General features: G+C 39.5%; 1 protein-coding gene across 3 annotated transcripts in view; it reads right to left on the bottom strand.

Annotated features, from left to right (window-relative positions):
* Positions 1–19421, bottom strand: part of LOC138032427 (neurochondrin-like) — a 70912-nt gene that overhangs the window by 23011 nt on the left and 28480 nt on the right. The window contains exon 3 of one of the 3 annotated variants that reach the window (XM_068880095.1): positions 7137–7435. The exons of 1 other annotated variant lie outside the window; for it this stretch is intronic. In XM_068880095.1, coding sequence (XP_068736196.1) covers positions 7145–7435 — 291 coding nt within the window. In that variant the 3' untranslated portion in view covers positions 7137–7144. Of the gene's footprint in view, positions 1–7136; positions 7436–9169; positions 10635–19421 lie in introns of those variants that run through there. One more of the 3 variants, XM_068880097.1, reaches the window with a different exon arrangement.

Genomic DNA, 19421 nt, shown 5'->3' with positions numbered 1-19421 from the left:
TTCTCTCGAGTGATAGTGTTACACGTAACGCAGTTGACTGCGTGACTTATACAGTTAACTTTACGACCTTACGCCTACGAATACGCATAGTAACACAACATGTCACGCGTGACATCGTGATAAAAAGATTGCGTGACAAAAATCGCCAGCGGCTTTGCCGCCGTAAAAAGGAGCCTTCGGCCCCTAATAATTTAGCAAGAGCAATTCGGTCGGGGTGCCCCCAATATAAACATCAAGACTCGATGGAAGTCTATCTGTGATCGGGCCTGGCGGCCTGCAATCTTCGCGATGGGGACGCACACTGCAAACCCTCTTCTTAACAGCACCGGCTCCGCCGGTATGCCAAGAATGCAAAGTATTTAAAAAATGTAAAGAATTTTAAAAGAATGCAAAGAATGAAACGTTACCCACAAATATGCAAAGAATTGGGTGCAGCATGGGTGCAGCACACACCGGAAATATCTTGTTAGATTAAAAGTATCATGTGAGAAATTAGCATAAAAGAAGTCACGTCTGGGTCACACAATTCATTCTACGCTGGTACGAATTCAGATAGCACCCCCGTACGATTTCTCTGCAGAAAATGGCGCAATCTAAAGTTCTAAATGTTTAAATGAGTTTAAAACAAAGCCCTTACTGGGTTCTAACACTTAGAAGCGATAAACAAGTGGAAATGTTGGAACAACACTGCAACAAGACAGCCTCAGTCCGATTTGCCTTTATTGGACCATGGGAAATCAGCAAGGAAGGAGAACGCCACTGCCACGCGTTTGTACAGTACGACAAGAGCAGACGCCACCACTGGGCTGGATTCTTTGCCCAAGAACTCAAAAATATGTGGCTGAGTGAACTATGCGTATACAATGGAGGTACAATATTGCAAGCAAAGCTGAACTATCTCTGTTACTGCATAAAAGAAGGACCACCCCAGTACAGCAAGGGAATAATACCCCCATCAGTTAAATTGCACGTGGATCAAGACAATGAAGTCTTAAAAGAAGAAGAAGTGTTATGCACGCAAGAGTCAGACGAAGAAGATGAAGAAATCAGAAGACCTCGCAAGGATAAAGTAATTATTGAGGACTCTGATGATGATGATGATCTAACTGTATGTGATATAGCTTTTAACTTAGCTAAAGCAGACAAAGATGCACAAAAAAGAGGCTTTAAAAACCACTGGGAAGAAGTGGAAGCCAACACTAAAATTATTCAGGTGCCAAAACCAATTGCGCCAAAACCCGTTAGGGGTCGACCACAAGGGTCAGGCAGTGCAGGCTTAGGATTAGCTAAAAAAACTAAGACTTCCGACATAATTAGGAGCAGAATTATGGCGGGAACAGGCAGACTCCAACTGCTAAAAGATTTTCCTCACATGGGACTAGTTATTAAACAGTGCCTAGAGTTACACAAAGTGCAGTACATAAACAGCGATTGTGTTTATATCTATGGGCCAACAGGCAGTGGAAAAACGACAATGTGCAAAAGAGTTTTTGACTGGTTTAAGAAAACATGTGGAGTTAATTATTACGCTAAAATGGGCGGGCTTTCAAAGTTCTTCGATGGCTACGACTGGCAACAGATAATTCTTATCGATGATCCAGTAACGCCAGATGCACAACAAAATGCAGACCAAATTCAAATGTTTAAGACCATTATAGATGAGCACACCAGATTAATCGAAGTGAAAGGAGGTAGTATGCCACTAGATTCTGGTTTGATTGTAAGAAAATAGAAAATCACTGGAAGCACCGGAACCCACGTGTTAAATAAAGTAAATGGTTGATTTGAGATTTTGGTGTGCTCGAAGGGCCAGACTTGGCGATCGTCAATGCATTCATTTTGGAAAAGTTGGCAGGCTGTGGTCGTCGACAACTATCCTTTCGCTGCGAGTTGGCCCGTTTGCTCATCGCTGGTTTCAATGGCTACAAGCGTCCATCGAGGTCCGGACAACGTGCAGTCAGTACCTTGACGACGGAGCAAAATGTTGGTGGACACTGTCTCGGGAAAATGCCTGGGCAGAAAACGGGCTTGCAAGATGTGTGCGAAGGCCGGAAGAAAGAGAAATGACGCCTGCACCTTCGAAACATCATACGGATGTGAACAGTGTGGTGTACCTTTGTGCCACGATATGCGTGGTGATAGACCTTGTTTTATCGAGTGGCATTCTTAGAAACTAACCCTTATATTAATGAAAACTGTTCTATCTATAGAATTTTGTATTTTTTATGAATTTATGCTTTTAGAATCTCAATTTATATAGCATTGTAGTTTGATGTATTTTCGACCTTCGCTTTACAGTCATTTAGTGATGACATTTGAAATAAAGAGTTTTCGAGGGAAACCTGGTTTTTTTAACAACCAAAACCTAAAAAATTTAAAGATTATAGTTGCAAAAAGGATAAAGATTCCACAACCTATTCCACAATAAATCTTGAGACAAGAGGGAGAGAGTTGTGTACTAGCTACTCATGACGTGTTGTGATGTCAGTAATGGCACGCTATTCAAATTCAAACACTGTGAGCAAACTTTCCCTCACAAGTCATTGCGAATTGATTGTGTTTCTTTTGCCCCTCAGCCTTAAAGCTTTGGTAGTTGACGTTAATTTAGGTTGCATTTGACAGCAAATATGTCAGCAAAAAGTTTCAAATTCTTTTAGACGACCTTGATAGCTTTGCTCTTTTGCCCTGGGATGACAACATGAGAAACACATCTTCAACTTTAGGAATTTTTTCTTTGGAGTATGAAGCGCCCAATTTACAAAGTAAATTGCCCTGAGTAAGCCTGATAGTATTGTCATTAATTTTGCAAAGTTTCAGTCCAATATGTTGTTAGGAAGACACTAAATTCTTTCAACATTTGTTCAGTGGTCTTTTTATTGGGGCAGCCATTTTCCCCGAATTTCAGGGGGTGGTCTGAGAATCAGGGTCTGGAACTCAGTGGGTTAAGGAGTTGAATGAATCGGATGATTCTCGATCCAGTTTTTTTGCTGGGTCACTACAATTCTGTGAACAATGACTTATTGGTAGGAACTTTGGTTAATTTGGAGATGCGCAGTTGAATCCTGCCACTTTATCTTTTACCATTGCGAACATGATGTCACCGTGTTGCGACGGGCGTTTGAAAAATTTCGACACGAAGTGTTTGCCAAAACGGGCATCATGCCCAACGAAACTTACCAACTCTTTGGATTCTTTTAAAAAAAGGCATTTACTTTTAGTAGAGAGACTTGGCCGACCAGCCAGCCAGCCAGCCAGCTAGCCAGGGACTTAGACTTGAGACTTGATTTAAATTTAAAATAAGCAAATGAAATAAGCAAACCAAAAATGAGTTAGTAGTTTTTGCTAAAAACAGATATGATTTTATCAAAAAAAGAATAACTTCGAACTCCTCATTAAGTTTTGCAATCGAATCAAACAGGGTATGATGCAAAACTCAGTTCAGATAAAAGGAATTAAAAGCGTAAAAAATAATCCAAAAACTAATACTTCAAATCTTGAAAACCATCATTAACCCAAAAAATATGTGGCTGAGTGAACTATGCGTATACAATGGAGGTACAATATTGCAAGCAAAGCTGAACTATCTCTGTTACTGCATAAAAGAAGGACCACCCCAGTACAGCAAGGGAATAATACCCCCATCAGTTAAATTGCACGTGGATCAAGACAATGAAGTCTTAAAAGAAGAAGAAGTGTTATGCACGCAAGAGTGAGACGAAGAAGATGAAGAAATCAGAAGACCTCGCAAGGATAAAGTAATTATTGAGGACTCTGATGATGATGATGATGATGATCTAACTGTATGTGATATAGCTTTTAACTTAGCTAAAGCAGACAAAGATGCACAAAAAAGAGGCTTTAAAAACCACTGGGAAGAAGTGGAAGCCAACACTAAAATTATTCAGGTGCCAAAACCAATTGCGCCAAAACCCGTTAGGGGTCGACCACAAGGGTCAGGCAGTGCAGGCTTAGGATTAGCTAAAAAAACTAAGACTTCCGACATAATTAGGAGCAGAATTATGGCGGGAACAGGCAGACTCCAACTGCTAAAAGATTTTCCTCACATGGGACTAGTTATTAAACAGTGCCTAGAGTTACACAAAGTGCAATACATAAACAGCGATTGTGTTTATATCTATGGGCCAACAGGCAGTGGAAAAACGACAATGTGCAAAAGAGTTTTTGACTGGTTTAAGAAAACATGTGGAGTTAATTATTACGCTAAAATGGGCGGGCTTTCAAAGTTCTTCGATGGCTACGACTGGCAACAGATAATTCTTATCGATGATCCAGTAACGCCAGATGCACAACAAAATGCAGACCAAATTCAAATGTTTAAGACCATTATAGATGAGCACACCAGATTAATCGAAGTGAAAGGAGGTAGTATGCCACTAGATTCTGGTTTGATTGTAAGAAAATAGAAAATCACTGGAAGCACCGGAACTCAATGGGTTAAATAAAGTAAATGGTTGATTTGAGATTTTGGTGTGCTCGAAGGGCCAGACTTGGCGATCGTCAATGCATTCATTTTGGAAAAGTTGGCAGGCTGTGGTCGTCGACAACTATCCTTTCGCTGCGAGTTGGCCCGTTTGCTCATCGCTGGTTTCAATGGCTACAAGCGTCCATCGAGGTCCGGACAACGTGCAGTCAGTACCTTGATGACGGAGCAAAATGTTGGTGGACACTGTCTCGGGAAAATGCCTGGGCAGAAAACGGGCTTGCAAGATGTGTGCGAAGGCCGGAAGAAAGAGAAATGACGCCTGCACCTTCGAAACATCATACGGATGTGAACAGTGTGGTGTACCTTTGTGCCACGATATGCGTGGTGATAGACCTTGTTTTATCGAGTGGCATTCTTAGAAACTAACCCTTATATTAATGAAAACTGTTCTATCTATAGAATTTTGTATTTTTTATGAATTTATGCTTTTAGAATCTCAATTTATATAGCATTGTAGTTTGATGTATTTTCGACCTTCGCTTTACAGTCATTTAGTGATGACATTTGAAATAAAGAGTTTTCGAGGGAAACCTGGTTTTTTTTAACAACCAAAACCTAAAAAATTTAAAGATTATAGTTGCAAAAAGGATAAAGATTCCACAACCTATTCCACAATAAATCTTGAGACAAGAGGGAGAGAGTTGTGTACTAGCTACTCATGACGTGTTGTGATGTCAGTAATGGCACGCTATTCAAATTCAAACACTGTGAGCAAACTTTCCCTCACAAGTCATTGCGAATTGATTGTGTTTCTTTTGCCCCTCAGCCTTAAAGCTTTGGTAGTTGACGTTAATTTAGGTTGCATTTGACAGCAAATATGTCAGCAAAAAGTTTCAAATTCTTTTAGACGACCTTGATAGCTTTGCTCTTTTGCCCTGGGATGACAACATGAGAAACACATCTTCAACTTTAGGAATTTTTTCTTTGGAGTATGAAGCGCCCAATTTACAAAGTAAATTGCCCTGAGTAAGCCTGATAGTATTGTCATTAATTTTGCAAAGTTTCAGTCCAATATGTTGTTAGGAAGACACTAAATTCTTTCAACATTTGTTCAGTGGTCTTTTTATTGGGGCAGCCATTTTCCCCGAATTTCAGGGGGTGGTCTGAGAATCAGGGTCTGGAACTCAGTGGGTTAAGGAGTTGAATGAATCGGATGATTCTCGATCCAGTTTTTTTGCTAGGTCACTACAATTCTGTGAACAATGACTTATTGGTAGGAACTTTGGTTAATTTGGAGATGCGCAGTTGAATCCTGCCACTTTATCTTTTACCATTGCGAACATGATGTCACCGTGTTGCGACGGGCGTTTGAAAAATTTCGACACGAAGTGTTTGCCAAAACGGGCATCATGCCCAACGAAACTTACCAACTCTTTGGATTCTTTTAAAAAAAGGCATTTACTTTTAGTAGAGAGACTTGGCCGACCAGCCAGCCAGCCAGCCAGCTAGCCAGGGACTTAGACTTGAGACTTGATTTAAATTTAAAATAAGCAAATGAAATAAGCAAACCAAAAATGAGTTAGTAGTTTTTGCTAAAAACAGATATGATTTTATCAAAAAAAGAATAACTTCGAACTCCTCATTAAGTTTTGCAATCGAATCAAACAGGGTATGATGCAAAACTCAGTTCAGATAAAAGGAATTAAAAGCGTAAAAAATAATCCAAAAACTAATACTTCAAATCTTGAAAACCATCATTAACCCAAAAAATACTACCTTGAGATAGTTGGTTAATTAATTCTCATGAGAAAACAAACTCAAAAAGTTTCCCATTGCTACTAAAGCAATAAAAGTTCAAATTTTTGAGAAAACACGATTCGAGATTGTTTTTTTCCTCTTTGAACATAAAGAAAAAATACCAAAAAAATTGTAGTAGTAATCATCACACTCAAAGGAAAATCGGAAGTAGTAATTGAAAACAATGTTTGTTTTTCGAAAAGTGGTGTCTTTAAAAATTGAATTAGTTCAGTTAAAAATAGATACTCTCCAAAAAAATTGTAGTAGTAATTTGAAAATTTTTTTTCGTCTTTCGAAAAGTGGTGTTGTTAAAAATTGAATTAAAGTTCAGTTAAAAAAGACTCTCCAAAAACAAAAAATTGTAGTAGTAATTGAGAAAAAAGTCTGTAGTCATTAATTAAGATGGCATGAGTCAAAAAAAGATACTCCTCTACCATGAGTAGTAAAATTCGAGGATTTAATTTTAAAAAAAGAAGATACTTAACTGTAAGTTTAAAAAAGTAGTCAATTGATTTAAGTTGGATGTTTTTTAAAAAATTTATTTTTTTTTTGGTTTTTTTGTTGAATGGCTTTTATTGATTTTTTATTGGATTGGAAGAAGTGCCTCTGTGATGAACCCAAAAACACTCCATTTTTTCTTTTTTCCTTCAGATTCAGATTTTTTTGAGTGAAACTTTTCGAGGTCACGGTTGACCACGACTCGAGTCTTTTTTTTCAAAACTGAAACTGACTGACCAATGGGACGCATGAAAACCCAGAAAAATAAAAAAGAAATGATTTTTTTGGGCACAGGATCACAGGGGCACTTAAAAAACCAAAAAATCCCAAATTAAAAAGAAACTCAATAAGAAAAATGGTAGTAAATTTTTTTTTTTGAATCAGCCTTTTTTTCTTCCGTAGTCGCTAACATTCACTGATTTCAAAAATAGAGATTTGACCGCAAGTAGTCGTAATAATAGTAAATGGTTTTTTCTTTTGTGTTAAAAATATTAAAAAATAGAATTGATTCAAGAGAACAAATGGGCTGTTGATATTTGATTTTATTTTGTATTTTGAAAAAATACTACTATATTGGTGAATCAAACAACCCCAACCATAATCCATTCCAAACGGAAAAAGAGGGCTACTTCGGCAAATGACATGTCCACGATACCCAATGATGTTGGTAGTCGTCTTTGCAGCAAGCTTGATCCTCTACATTAAAAAACAGAGTCATTAGGACCGTGTGCTAAAAAAGCCACATTAAATTGAGACTTTTTCAATTAAAATAAATTGGCTTTTGAAATCCAAATTGAATTTCAAATTAAAATTGGTGTGGTAAACCAAATTATTGAAACTTTCAATTAAAAAATAAATTGGTTTGTGTTTTGTTGAATTAGTTTTTGTTGTTTTGGTTTTTGATTTTTTTCGCCCACACGATCTCATTAATTCTCTCTCTTTCAATATTATCAATAATACCACTCACATCAACCCAACTATACACTACGATCTTGTGTCGTCGCGTTCCCTTTCATTAGAACAAAAGGAAAAAGCATGAAAATATACTATCGTTACACCAGAGGAACCCAAGGAACCAAAGGAACCAACAAAGTAACCAACGAAAATATCATCAAAAAAACGTTCGTCTACAAAAGCCCTTGGCAAGACTGGGTCAAAAAAAAAAAACATCGAAAACTCTTTGATGATACATGCCCTCTACGATTGTGTTCACATCTTCCTAAAAGACAGCCATCCTAGGGAAAATGATTTATGGGTAAAAGCCGTAACTGGACAAGTGGTTCGTTTTTACTATTTTTCCTGCAGTGTCTTCAAAAAAAAAGACAAAAATTTTGGCCCAACAATTAGCCTCCATCTTACGCCAAAGGGGTTTGGAAGACGAACGCATCCACATCAACGACAGTGGGCCACTCAAACTGGCTCAACTGCACGATCCTTTGTCGCTGGAAAAACATCTCAAATCATACAGTGCCAATCAATGGTGTCGCATCGAATTGCAAAGCCCTTTTCCCACCTCGGATTACGTCCGAGCTCGATTTCGACCCGGACTCTTAACTCTGGACAAGAAAAGCGTGCTCAAACTATCCAAACGAGGCATGTATTTTTAACGAACTAAAAATATTAAATTCAACTCAAAAAATTCAAAACAAATTTAAAAAAATTAAAATACATAGATAAAAAGTGGATAATAGCCATAAGAAAAGAAAACCCAAAAAAAAAACAAAACCCCCAGGACTTATATTTAACCCGAAAAAAACTAATCACCACCAAAAACAACTGAAACCCTCGAAGGAATTTCCATGTTCTACTACGCTAGCGACGAAGGAAACGACAACCAAACCACCAGAAAATCGTTCGTCTACAAAACCACATGGCAAAATTGGACCCAAAAAAAATAAAAGAAATTCAAATATCTCTACCCCCCACAACAAAAACCTTTAATACACGAAGTCTATGAAGGCGATCACGTTTTTTTGAAAGACTGCCACTATTATCATTTGGGAAATGATCGACGCACAAAAGCCTCGATAGGACAAGTGGTTCGTTTCTAGAATTTTTCCTTTTACGTCTTCAAAAAAACAACAAAAAAACTTTGGTTCGAGAATTGGCCTGCATCTTACACGATCATTGCTTGGAAGACGACCACATTTACATCAACAACAGTGGCCCACTCAAACTGAACCAACTCAAATATCGCATTCGTTTATCGCTGGGAAAACATCTCGAATCCTTCAACACGAATCAGTGGTGTCGCATTGAATTGCAAAGCCCTTTTCCCACCTCGGATTACGTCCGAGCTCGATTTCAACCCGGACTCCTAACTCTGGACAAAAGAAGCTTGCTCAAACTATCCAGACGAGGCATGTATTTTTAATGAATTTTTTGAACTTTTGTTGAATTTTTTTTTTTTGGGTGGAATGAATCAACAACAAGACGAAGACGACAACACTGACGACGACTCCAGTTCAACTCTATTTTCGTTTTCCTCGCTAACATCTTTCAGCGACCAAGACAACGACGACAACCAAGAGGATGATTCAAAAGTCATCCAAATCAAGAACGAATTCATTCGTCGTTACCGCTTAACACCGCATGCCAGCCTATGGCCGCACGTCTCCATTTCCAACACCGAGGGACACCAAGAACCGAGCTACTACGACAACCAACAATGGAAAAACTTTCAAACCTGGAAACATACACAAGATCCTAAATGTGTAGGACAACTGGTAGATTACACCTGCTGGACAGATATCTTTTCGCAGCCTCTGCTTGATAGTACTCTTCTTACTCGAGTCACTCGCCAACAGATATTGGACATGCTTCAAGCTTTACAAAACCATTTTAAAAAGTGGTATGCTCTTTGGCCCAACACACACGTTCAAATCAAATTAGCACAACCTGTATGTGGTTTCAAAGATCATCGTAAATTTTCACACAAAACCTCAAGCCTCTTACAAAACTTGGACTTGATTTACTTCGCTCAAACATTCTTCGATGCATGGAACGACTCCATTTGTTGCAGATATCTTCAAGACATACGAATTACTATTTGGAACCAAAACTATGTTCAACGACCTTTTCACTTAGCTCGGGTTCACCCAAGCAGACCCAAACATCTCTTCTTAAAATTAATCCAAAAAAACATATATTTTTGTTAATAATTTTCAATTTTTTTTTTTGTTCATTCGATGAATTTTTGTTTGTTCAGGTGGTCACTACTCGTTCCTTCTTTTTGGGCTTACTTATAAAGAGAAAAAACCAAAACAAAAATGGACGTCCCATCAGCTGACTCGATAGGTCAACCCCAAATTGCTTTTGCTTGCAAATACTCGTGGAAAGATTGGACCAAACAAGTGACCGGTCAATATCTCCACAATGATGATGTTTTTAATATACACTGTATCTACGAATATGATCAAATCTTCACCAAAGAGTGTCGACAAGCTAACGGCCAATGGATCCTTCCTTGGCATTTTGTTCGAATTCATAGCTTTGGCTTTTTGGTGACTTCTTTCTACAGCTCCTACGTCCACACTTTACAGCCAGCGTTGGAATCCATTCTCAAAAAACGCTATTTGGACGACGATCACATCTATCTCAACGAAAGTCCCCAGCTGCAACGGACCCATTTACACCAACAACTTCCTCGCTACCTCGACAAACCCGGTTACTATCACTGTCTTGTCGAACTCCAAGCCTCTTTTTCCACCGCCGACTATCTGCCAGCTCGATTTCGACCCGGACTCTTGACTCTGGACCAAAGAAAGCGACTCCATTTGATCCACAGAGGCATGTACTTTTAATAATTTGAATTTGAATTTGAATCGTGAATTATGAATCATCGAATAAAAATTCATTGGACAAAGCTCGCCCCGCCGTCTTGGACTTCTTCATTCTTAAAAAAATAAAATAAAATTCAAAAATTAAAATTCAAAAAAATTAAAATCAAAAAATCAAAATTTACAAAAAGCTGATCAACATCACAATTCTCCTTTGGACACACCCCCTTTTTTTTTTGGATCACTACGTGCTCCAGTGCAGTTTTCCATTTTCCCTTTTTCATACATTTTCCCACTACTGTGGGGGGATTAGGGGACCGACTTGGCCCCTGCAGGTTGGGAGAATTGAAACTCGTTCCAGGCCTCTCAAAATTTGTATGGAAAATGCGCGCGGCCAAACACTAATTAAATTTATGCATTGTGCTCTGATTGGTTAATGCCCATATATGGGCATGTGTGCACTCATGCGTGTTAAAGTCTCCCCCTCCCCCCCCCCACATACTACTTATACAACGCGCGAATCGTACTCAGATGGCCAAAAAAACCAAGGGTAAAGCCGTCAGGACTTCACCTAGGAAGTGAAGTAACACTCCCCACTTTTTCTTTTCTTTTTTTCATGATGGTAGATGTGCTAGGCCGTAGTTTTACCACACTAGTATGTGAGTGGGTCGACGCCAATCAAGAGATGTTGCGGGCACATAGAAATGTGATGGCGTGTCAAAGCAAATTGACTCTCATTTTGGCTTGTCTTGCTAGTATAGAACCCATAAACCGTAATCATATTAAGCGAGGTGTTAAACGTAAGGGTTAAAAAACTATTTTTGTATTTTAAATTTTTGTAGTGAATGTTCGTCAAAGTGACGTCGACTTTTTTAAAAGCCCCCAAAGCATCGAAAACAACACGATCTGTCCTATTTGTGCGCAGCCCATCCATGCGTCTGTTTAAGGTTTATTCACCAAGCCCATCAAACTCCAAGGCCAAATCATCGGTCACACAAACATGCATTTTATCTGCTGGAAGTTGGGTAGCAATTTTGTTTAGAGAAAAAAAAAACACAAACCACCCCACCGTGACATATTCTCCTTATTTTTCTTTTTATATTTTTTGTACAGACGAATGCAACTTAGGTGTTCCACTGCTATACCCCGGTTGTCATGTCTTTTGTATTTTAATACTGTTTATTTGTTTCCATATTAATTACATCTACTGCACAGAGAACCTTACACTAAACCACATAAGTCTCATTTAACGCATACTATACTTATGACACACACGCACACACACACATACACTGCTTTCCTAAGCCTCAAGAGTATCGCATTAGACTTAGAACAATACACAAGATACAAGAATATCAGACTGATAGAATATTTACATATTTGCCCCACTTCGAGTTGTCATGTCTGTCGTTTATTGTACGATAGACATACGTATTATGAACATTACGTCACACGTCAAGGAGAATATTACATGGTGTGTGGTCCGTGTTATACTTCCGGTCGTAAAGACATCATCATGATCGCATCATTCATCGCCGATTTCCACGCATCCTTAATTGTGAAAAGCACAACCAATTTGTCAAACAATCAGGAGGCAGGAAACGTTTAAAGTTAAACCAATTAGAACGATTTCACACTCGAGTGCAGCGATGCACGGCCAGAGCCATTCTAGCGTGGTGTACATATGTAAATTTTTGAACTGAAGTCATTAAAGATTCAAACCGGCCTCGTTTTTGTTTTGTTTTGTTTTTCGTTCGTGCAAGACATGGCCGCAAGCAAGCAACGCATGAACGTCGAGGGGCGAGAATTGGAAAACCTCTTGGCACAGATGCTGTATTTAGAAGGGGTGGACGAAACTGACGATAATGCCCTTTCTCACATCTTAACTAGAGAAGGCTTCCAAGAATGTCCACCCGTACAATTTGTGTTGCACGGCATTTACCCGCTCATGGGAGTTACTATGACAGGCAAAACCAGGTTTTTGAGCAAGGTCTTATTGGATGCCAATCGTATGGTTAAGAGCCAAAAGAAAAACAAAGAAGGACATTGGAAATCGACCCCCATACACGAAATACTCTATTATTTTACAATTCCAATTGGCAACCGGTGTTCGATAGTCTCGAAGAAAACGGTGTTCACTTTGGACGCAGTGGCGAATACCCGCTACTTTCGCAATTATAATGAAAATGTAAAAATGGAAAACCAAGAATCATCCTCTTTGACGATTTTATGGCCCAGATGTATCAGGACAAAGACATGGTACAATTTTCTCACTCGCACCGTACATCATTCTAACATACTGGTGTTTCTGACTCAACAAACACTCTTCCCTCTGTCTCCTACGGCCGTGTCGTTACGATCTCAATTTTCTGGCATGGTCATTTTCAATTTTACGGCCGAAAAATTGCAGATAAAAAATATGCTATCCAAATTCATCGAACAGGGAAACCCCAAAATGACGTCAGAATTAATTGACTATTATAAATCCAAATCATCCGAGCGAGGAGGTTATTTGTTCGTAGATTGTCATCCCGAACGAAATGCGCAGAATCATAAATTTGTGTCGCATATACTACCCTGCGAGGGGCCTACAGAAGTGTTGATCTTGGATGGCGTTGAATAGACCTTCGCCCAATCATCTCAGAGTGGTCTACGAGGGTTTTGGCAACGATTTAGACCGTTTTAGAGGCGACGGTGTGTTACAACAAGTGGTCTACGATACTCGTACTAATCGCGAGATCACCAGAACCATTTTCTCCGGTCGCATCCCTTTCGCCATGACGGTTTATAGGCAGATGATGAACAAAAAACGTAAATAAATGAAAAAAGATATGTCAGATGAAGATCCACTGCGTATGTTTTATAGGAATTGGAAGGCCGTCGAACATTTTGTCTACAAGGGAAAGACTCTCAACAAAGACAATAGTGAAGAAGTCACTTCTCTAGCACTCTTATTTCATAATCACAAGAACCATAAACTCGTCAAAAAAACCAAAGATAAATTAAAGACGTTTCCTAAATTCATTCACCCGCGAACGTGTTGGACCAATCGTCTCATGTACTTGCATCCGCAAAAAGAAAAAAAGAATTGCATCGTCACAAGGACTCTGGCGCGTTACCTAATAGAAAAACAAAATTTCTGGAAAGCAAAGACAGTGACATAGAGGACGACAACGAGGAAGACAGTGACTATGTTTCATCAAGACTTCAAACTTACACTACATTATAGGTTAGGAATCCATAGATCGCATTCGTCGTGAAGTACAACGGTTGAAGAAGACCAACAACGAGACCCGTTCTCAGCAAGGGGGTGGTGGCAAACACCTCGTCAATCTCATTTCGCCCGAATCCCAAATTGCACCCCCTCCGGTGGAGCTAGACGATCCCACACGATTGCGACTGATGGCTTCGGACAACCACAGGGGAGCTTATACTTTTGGGCTTTTTCGTTCCATCATTAAATTATTGAGAGACTTGAGAAACGGCATTCCCTTACCCCCCGCAGTCAACTTGGCTTTCTTGAGACGGGTCATGGAAAAATTACGTTCCAAATACAAGGACGATTTGCTGCGCGAGGGACAAGTCAAGTACACGCACCCAGACATTACCAGAACGGCCACCATACGAGAACTACGCATTCATCTCAATGGCATGCGACGGCCCTGTCGTTTATTGTACGATAGACATACGTATTACGAACATTATGTCACACGTCAAGGAGAACATTACATGGTGTGTGGTCCGTGTTATACTTCCGGTCGTAAAGACATCTCATAAACATGTAAATTTTTTCAAGTCTATTTGTCACTTGATGGACTCTTTTTCACCTGTTGTACATAAACGTCTGCCTTTATCAACAGCTACTAAACGTTTAAAATACAGTTCTTGTTTTACTTTTAACTTAATGATGTTACGCTTGGATGTATGACACCTTTCACAGAGACGGAACTGCTAGAATTTCTTCTCAATTTAGCACAACCCGATTCTTCTTTAAACCTTTCCCAGATTGTACACCTGGTAGAAACACCATCGCCAACAGGAAATTGAACACGACAACCAAAAAAAAAAACGAAATGCCACCTTGACAACCAGCCTGTGTCCAGTTGACAGACGACGGCGATCGAAAAGAAAACCACCCCTACATACAAAAACAAAACGCTTGAGAAAAAATAACGAAACATTCAAACTGAAGCTAACTACAATCAAAGAGAACAAAAGTTAACAAAACGACACACCCTTGAGAAAGCAAAAGAAACCTGGACAAAAATACATTGACAAACCTGTAACAAAAAAAGCCAACAAAACCCTTGGATGCTGCATCTGTACTCCAATGGTGAGGCCAATTGAACACAATCAGCAAACGAAGACGAAACTATCGACATTCCAAAAAAGGTAGTGGCCATAAAAAAATCAAAAACACACGAGTTCTTGTCTACTCAAAAATCGTATGGATACAAAAACACATATAACACACAAAGAGGAAAAAAGTTCCAAATGCAGTTGACACAAACAACCACATCAACAAAATCCCTGCTGAAATGATCCCCAACTGTGAGACAAAGTCGAAACCATTCGCCAAAAGATTTTTTCCTACTCTTCGTCTTTGACAAAAAAAAAAAGCGATGTGGAATGAAAGCCAGAACTACCAGCGGCCTGAGCGCTTACCAGCCCACGACATTTCTTTTGGTCGAGGCAGCGGCCACCTATCCTCTTTTTTTGGTCTCGTCCATCCAAATTCACCACTCACTCACTAGCACCAAACCATTCTTTCTTGAAAAAAAAAAAATACAACAAAAAAAATTCACGTGCTCTTAACATTCATAGGAAAAAAGTTCATGTATCCATAACATACATAAAAACTAAAAAGTTTTTTGTGGTCCTCTGATGTTTTTAAGCCGTGTCTTTTTGCTTGCCTCACCGAAACCAAAAGCACACCTTTCAAAAATAAAGCTCCATGAGAGGCGGCAGTAGCAGCAGCAACAGAAAAACAAGCTTTATAGACCTGGAAAAGGACCACAAGGTGGATGCAGAATTGCAAAAATCTCCTGAACACTGCTGACTTAAATCATGGAACTCCAACCAGGGACACTCGTCAAAGGGCACAAAGATGTGTCTTCTCTTGTCGTGTCACACAAGTCTTGCTGCTTTCTCACCACATCTTTTAAAGAAGATGGTTTTGGTCTCGTCACCAACCGTGCACGCGTTAGCACTCCTTTAAAACAAAGAGTGTTGTGCTAATTCCGAAGTAGCTACCGTGGGTTTTTTTTCTGGAGGGCCCTAACTTTTGGGAAGCGCGAATCGAATCCAGTGATCAGAGCAAAAATACATTCTGTTAATGGAATTTGTGAAAAGACACTTTTGTTGAAACTTCACTCTTCCAGTGGACAAACTTTCGAGTTATTATACTTGTCGACAATGTATTCGAGAAGTGTTTCCCGGTTAACGCAGCTAGTTAGATTTCAGATTTTTCTCTAGTTACATCAATTGCCCTTCGTTGCTATGATGCATAATTTGAACACAAGTTAGCCTGGTGAAAAAAAGTTCATTTTTTCAAACGCCGCTAAACACCACATCCAATATACAAACTCGGTCATAGCCGGTCGTATCACCATGAGCAGCAGTAAATTCCAAGCTAGGAGCCAGAAGAGATCCGACCGAACAAAAGAGCCGCACCAAGATATCAGAGTCAAGAAACCAGCACAGCTCGTGGTGAAAATACCGTTGGACCTTTTACCACAGGACACCCAACTCCGGTTGCGACGCGAGCAAACTCAAAACTTGGATGCTTCTATAAGCTACCAAAGAGAGTCACAAGATTTGAAAAAAGAAGAAGAAAAAGAAGAGGTGACAACGAATTTTATAGTATAAAGGATCTTCAAAAATATGCAGCGTAATATCATGGGATAATTTGCTTTTGACAATCCGATCATGAGATAATTGCCGTAATTTTACGTTCTAGTCAAACTTGAACGAGTGATGTTAGCTCACGTGAATATCCGTTAGCGTAGGAGTGTGAAATCATTGATTTTTTTAAAGTTGACATTAGTTAGCCTAACAACATGTCGAAGCAGGTGTACTATGTCATCATGCGAAACCAAATACCTTTCCCAGAAAAGAAGAATTAAGGATGACATCAATGTTTTTTTTGTTTATTGACGTCAAGAAAGTATCTCTCTGGCTAATAAAATAAGCCTTATAAACCAAAGTTTTTAGACGAGTTCGAGAAACTAAAACGACAAGATCGCTATGAGACATCTATTAGCTTAGTTATTTCCCCTGTGATTCTCGCCATGGCTTTGGATCGATGTTATATTTGCGCAAAGGAAGAATGGGAGGCGCCAATGTTCAACAGAAATGGCGTTGCCTTCCATGGAGACTGTGCCACTAGGTTGAAGAACGACCGGTGTTTCTTGTGTCTAAAAGAGGAATGGGGGTTGTCAATTTCTGACAATGGCCTTCGTTTTCACTCGGAAGATATCACTAAGCTCCAACATGCAAACCTCGGAGAGCTGGACCAAGTGTGCCTTATCCTGGACTTAGATGGATTCATGATCGGCGATCAATTTTACTGTCGCGAACTCGGCTGGGCGAATCGCGAAAACGAATGTGGTAATTATAAATTAAAAATGCCATGTCGTTTTCGCGATTTGAACGATGCCGACAGATGAAGGGCCGTTTTCGTGTCCAAATTCGTGATAGGTCTACCTTTTGACACCAGATTGGAGGAATGTGCGATTGATTGCAAAGACCTTGCAAACATAGTGGAGGCTTTATATTTCAAGTCGAAGAGCAAGTAAAGGAATCTCGTCGCCTACAAAGGTGGCCACTTGGAAAAAGACTTACTAAAATCTTTGGGCATCCCTTCGATAAATTTGGAAGATCACAGATGTCCTAGATATCACCAGCTAATAGAGACTGGGTACAAGCGGATGAATGGGTGTGGACAGCACAAGGCGGGAGAAAAGATACACTGCCCCATGGACGAGTGTTGTGCATTTTTTAAATGGTTCACACTCAAACTCCAAAGGCATTTGTTCAGAGCCGGATAGTCCGTTTTGATGTGAATGTTTGTGTCTGGTCACTCTTGCATTGATCGACTCCCAATAAAATTCGCAATGGGCCACACTGATTATAATGTCACGGACCACGGCATGAAACTCAAACATTCTACGCCAAGTAAACAATGGATTGCGTCCATCCGTTGTTTTTTTTTTTCAATTTTGTAAACCATTTTACATTCGATTATACAGAAAGCAAATCATGAGATTGCTTCATCGAGATGGCGTGTTTTCTGATTTCAAAAAATGTATAAATTGGGTGAGCCATTTCAATGCCAAGCCTCCAGGAAGTCTTTTGTGATAGTCAACTGCCTTGCCATCTAGAGTGGCATGGTCAAAGTCCATATTATGGCCAAATTGGTTTGCTTGTTGCGCAATTTTAGAATTGCCGTCGCAAACATGGACAGCTCTTCTATGTTCACTAAGCCTTGTGGCAAGAGCTCTATCCGTTTGGCCATAATGTGCGAAATCACAATCAAGGCAGTTTACCTTTTAAACAATACATTGAGACTGAAACAGGGTTGGTTTGTCCTTTGGTCTTGAAAAGATTGTGCCTGAAGTGCTGAGTGGTTAAAACCAACTTTGATTCCGTTCTTGCCTAGCACTGTCGACATTCTTTCTGTTACGTCTTTCACGTAGGGTAGGACAACAAATGGTGTTGTTACTTCATTTGCAGTGTTGTTAGTGTTAGAGTCGTGATGCTGGCTTTGCGTGTGGAGTCACATTTCTTGATAAATTGCAAGGGATAGTTGTTGTTCATGAAGACTTTGATTGCATGTAGCTTTTCTTTGTGTTTCCCTCTATTTGTTGATGGGATCTTCTCCGTTCTATCCAGGAGTGTATTAACTACTGATCTTTTGTGTTGAGCTGGGTAATAAGAGTAGAAATCAAGATATTTGTCAGTGTGTGTTGGCTTCCGGTACACGTTGACCTGTATGCGACCATTTGGTTTAACTGTTGTAGTGTCTAAAAAGGAGAGACCGTAGTCTCTTCCAGCCTCACTAATAAATTGTATGTGTGGGTTAATAGAGTTGAGGTGAGCATGGAACTCCTGCACATACTCCTTTGACAGACCAAACGTGGCTGTCATTGACGTACCTATACCACCATCTTGGAGGGTGGGCGGCCATGGAAATTGCTCTTTCCTCTACAAACTCCATCACCAGGTTGGTTATGGTTGCATTCACAGGGGAGCCCATGGCGCATCGAAACGTTTGATGATCGTGCTCCTTTTCATAAGTAAAATAGCTATTCCGCAGAACGAACTCTAACAATCGCATTATGTTACCCTTGGAAACGTTGGTGCGTGCTATAAGGTTGTTATTGTGGTCTAATTTTTCACCAAAAAGTTTTCAGCTACATTTTAAAAAAATATTTGCTCCAATAAGAAAAAGAGTTGACTATTTTTGCTCTTTAACTAGAAATTCACCAAAGATGGACTGCAGATCTCTTTGGGTTCCTTTGGACTATCATATCATATTTTCATATTTTCTTGGCTTTAACAAGAAAGATGTTATCTCCCATGGAATGCAATCCCAACACAAGATTTAAAACACCTAAACTTTAATGCTTTTACATTTTGACCTATGTTTTATGACATAGAAGCAAATAAAATTGCATCAGGAATCCCTAATCAAAGGTTAACCAAAAGAGCACTACAATTTGGAGACTTTTCGCTGATGGATTCCATTTTAATGACTGTTTCCACTGCTACCAGTTTGGATGGACAATGTTCACTGAAATCTCCGATGGCAAGACATTCAAAACGCTGTTCAGTTTGGTGATACCTCAGCGTAAAAGAAGACGATATGTAAACATTTCACAAAACATCAACTGCCCCATTTT

Source organism: Montipora capricornis, chromosome 14 (genome assembly GCF_036669925.1).
Source record: "Montipora capricornis isolate CH-2021 chromosome 14, ASM3666992v2, whole genome shotgun sequence".
Classification (NCBI taxonomy): domain Eukaryota; kingdom Metazoa; phylum Cnidaria; class Anthozoa; order Scleractinia; family Acroporidae; genus Montipora; species Montipora capricornis.
Note: the sequence above shows the minus strand (reverse complement) of the source record. Positions and strands in the feature narration are given on the sequence as shown.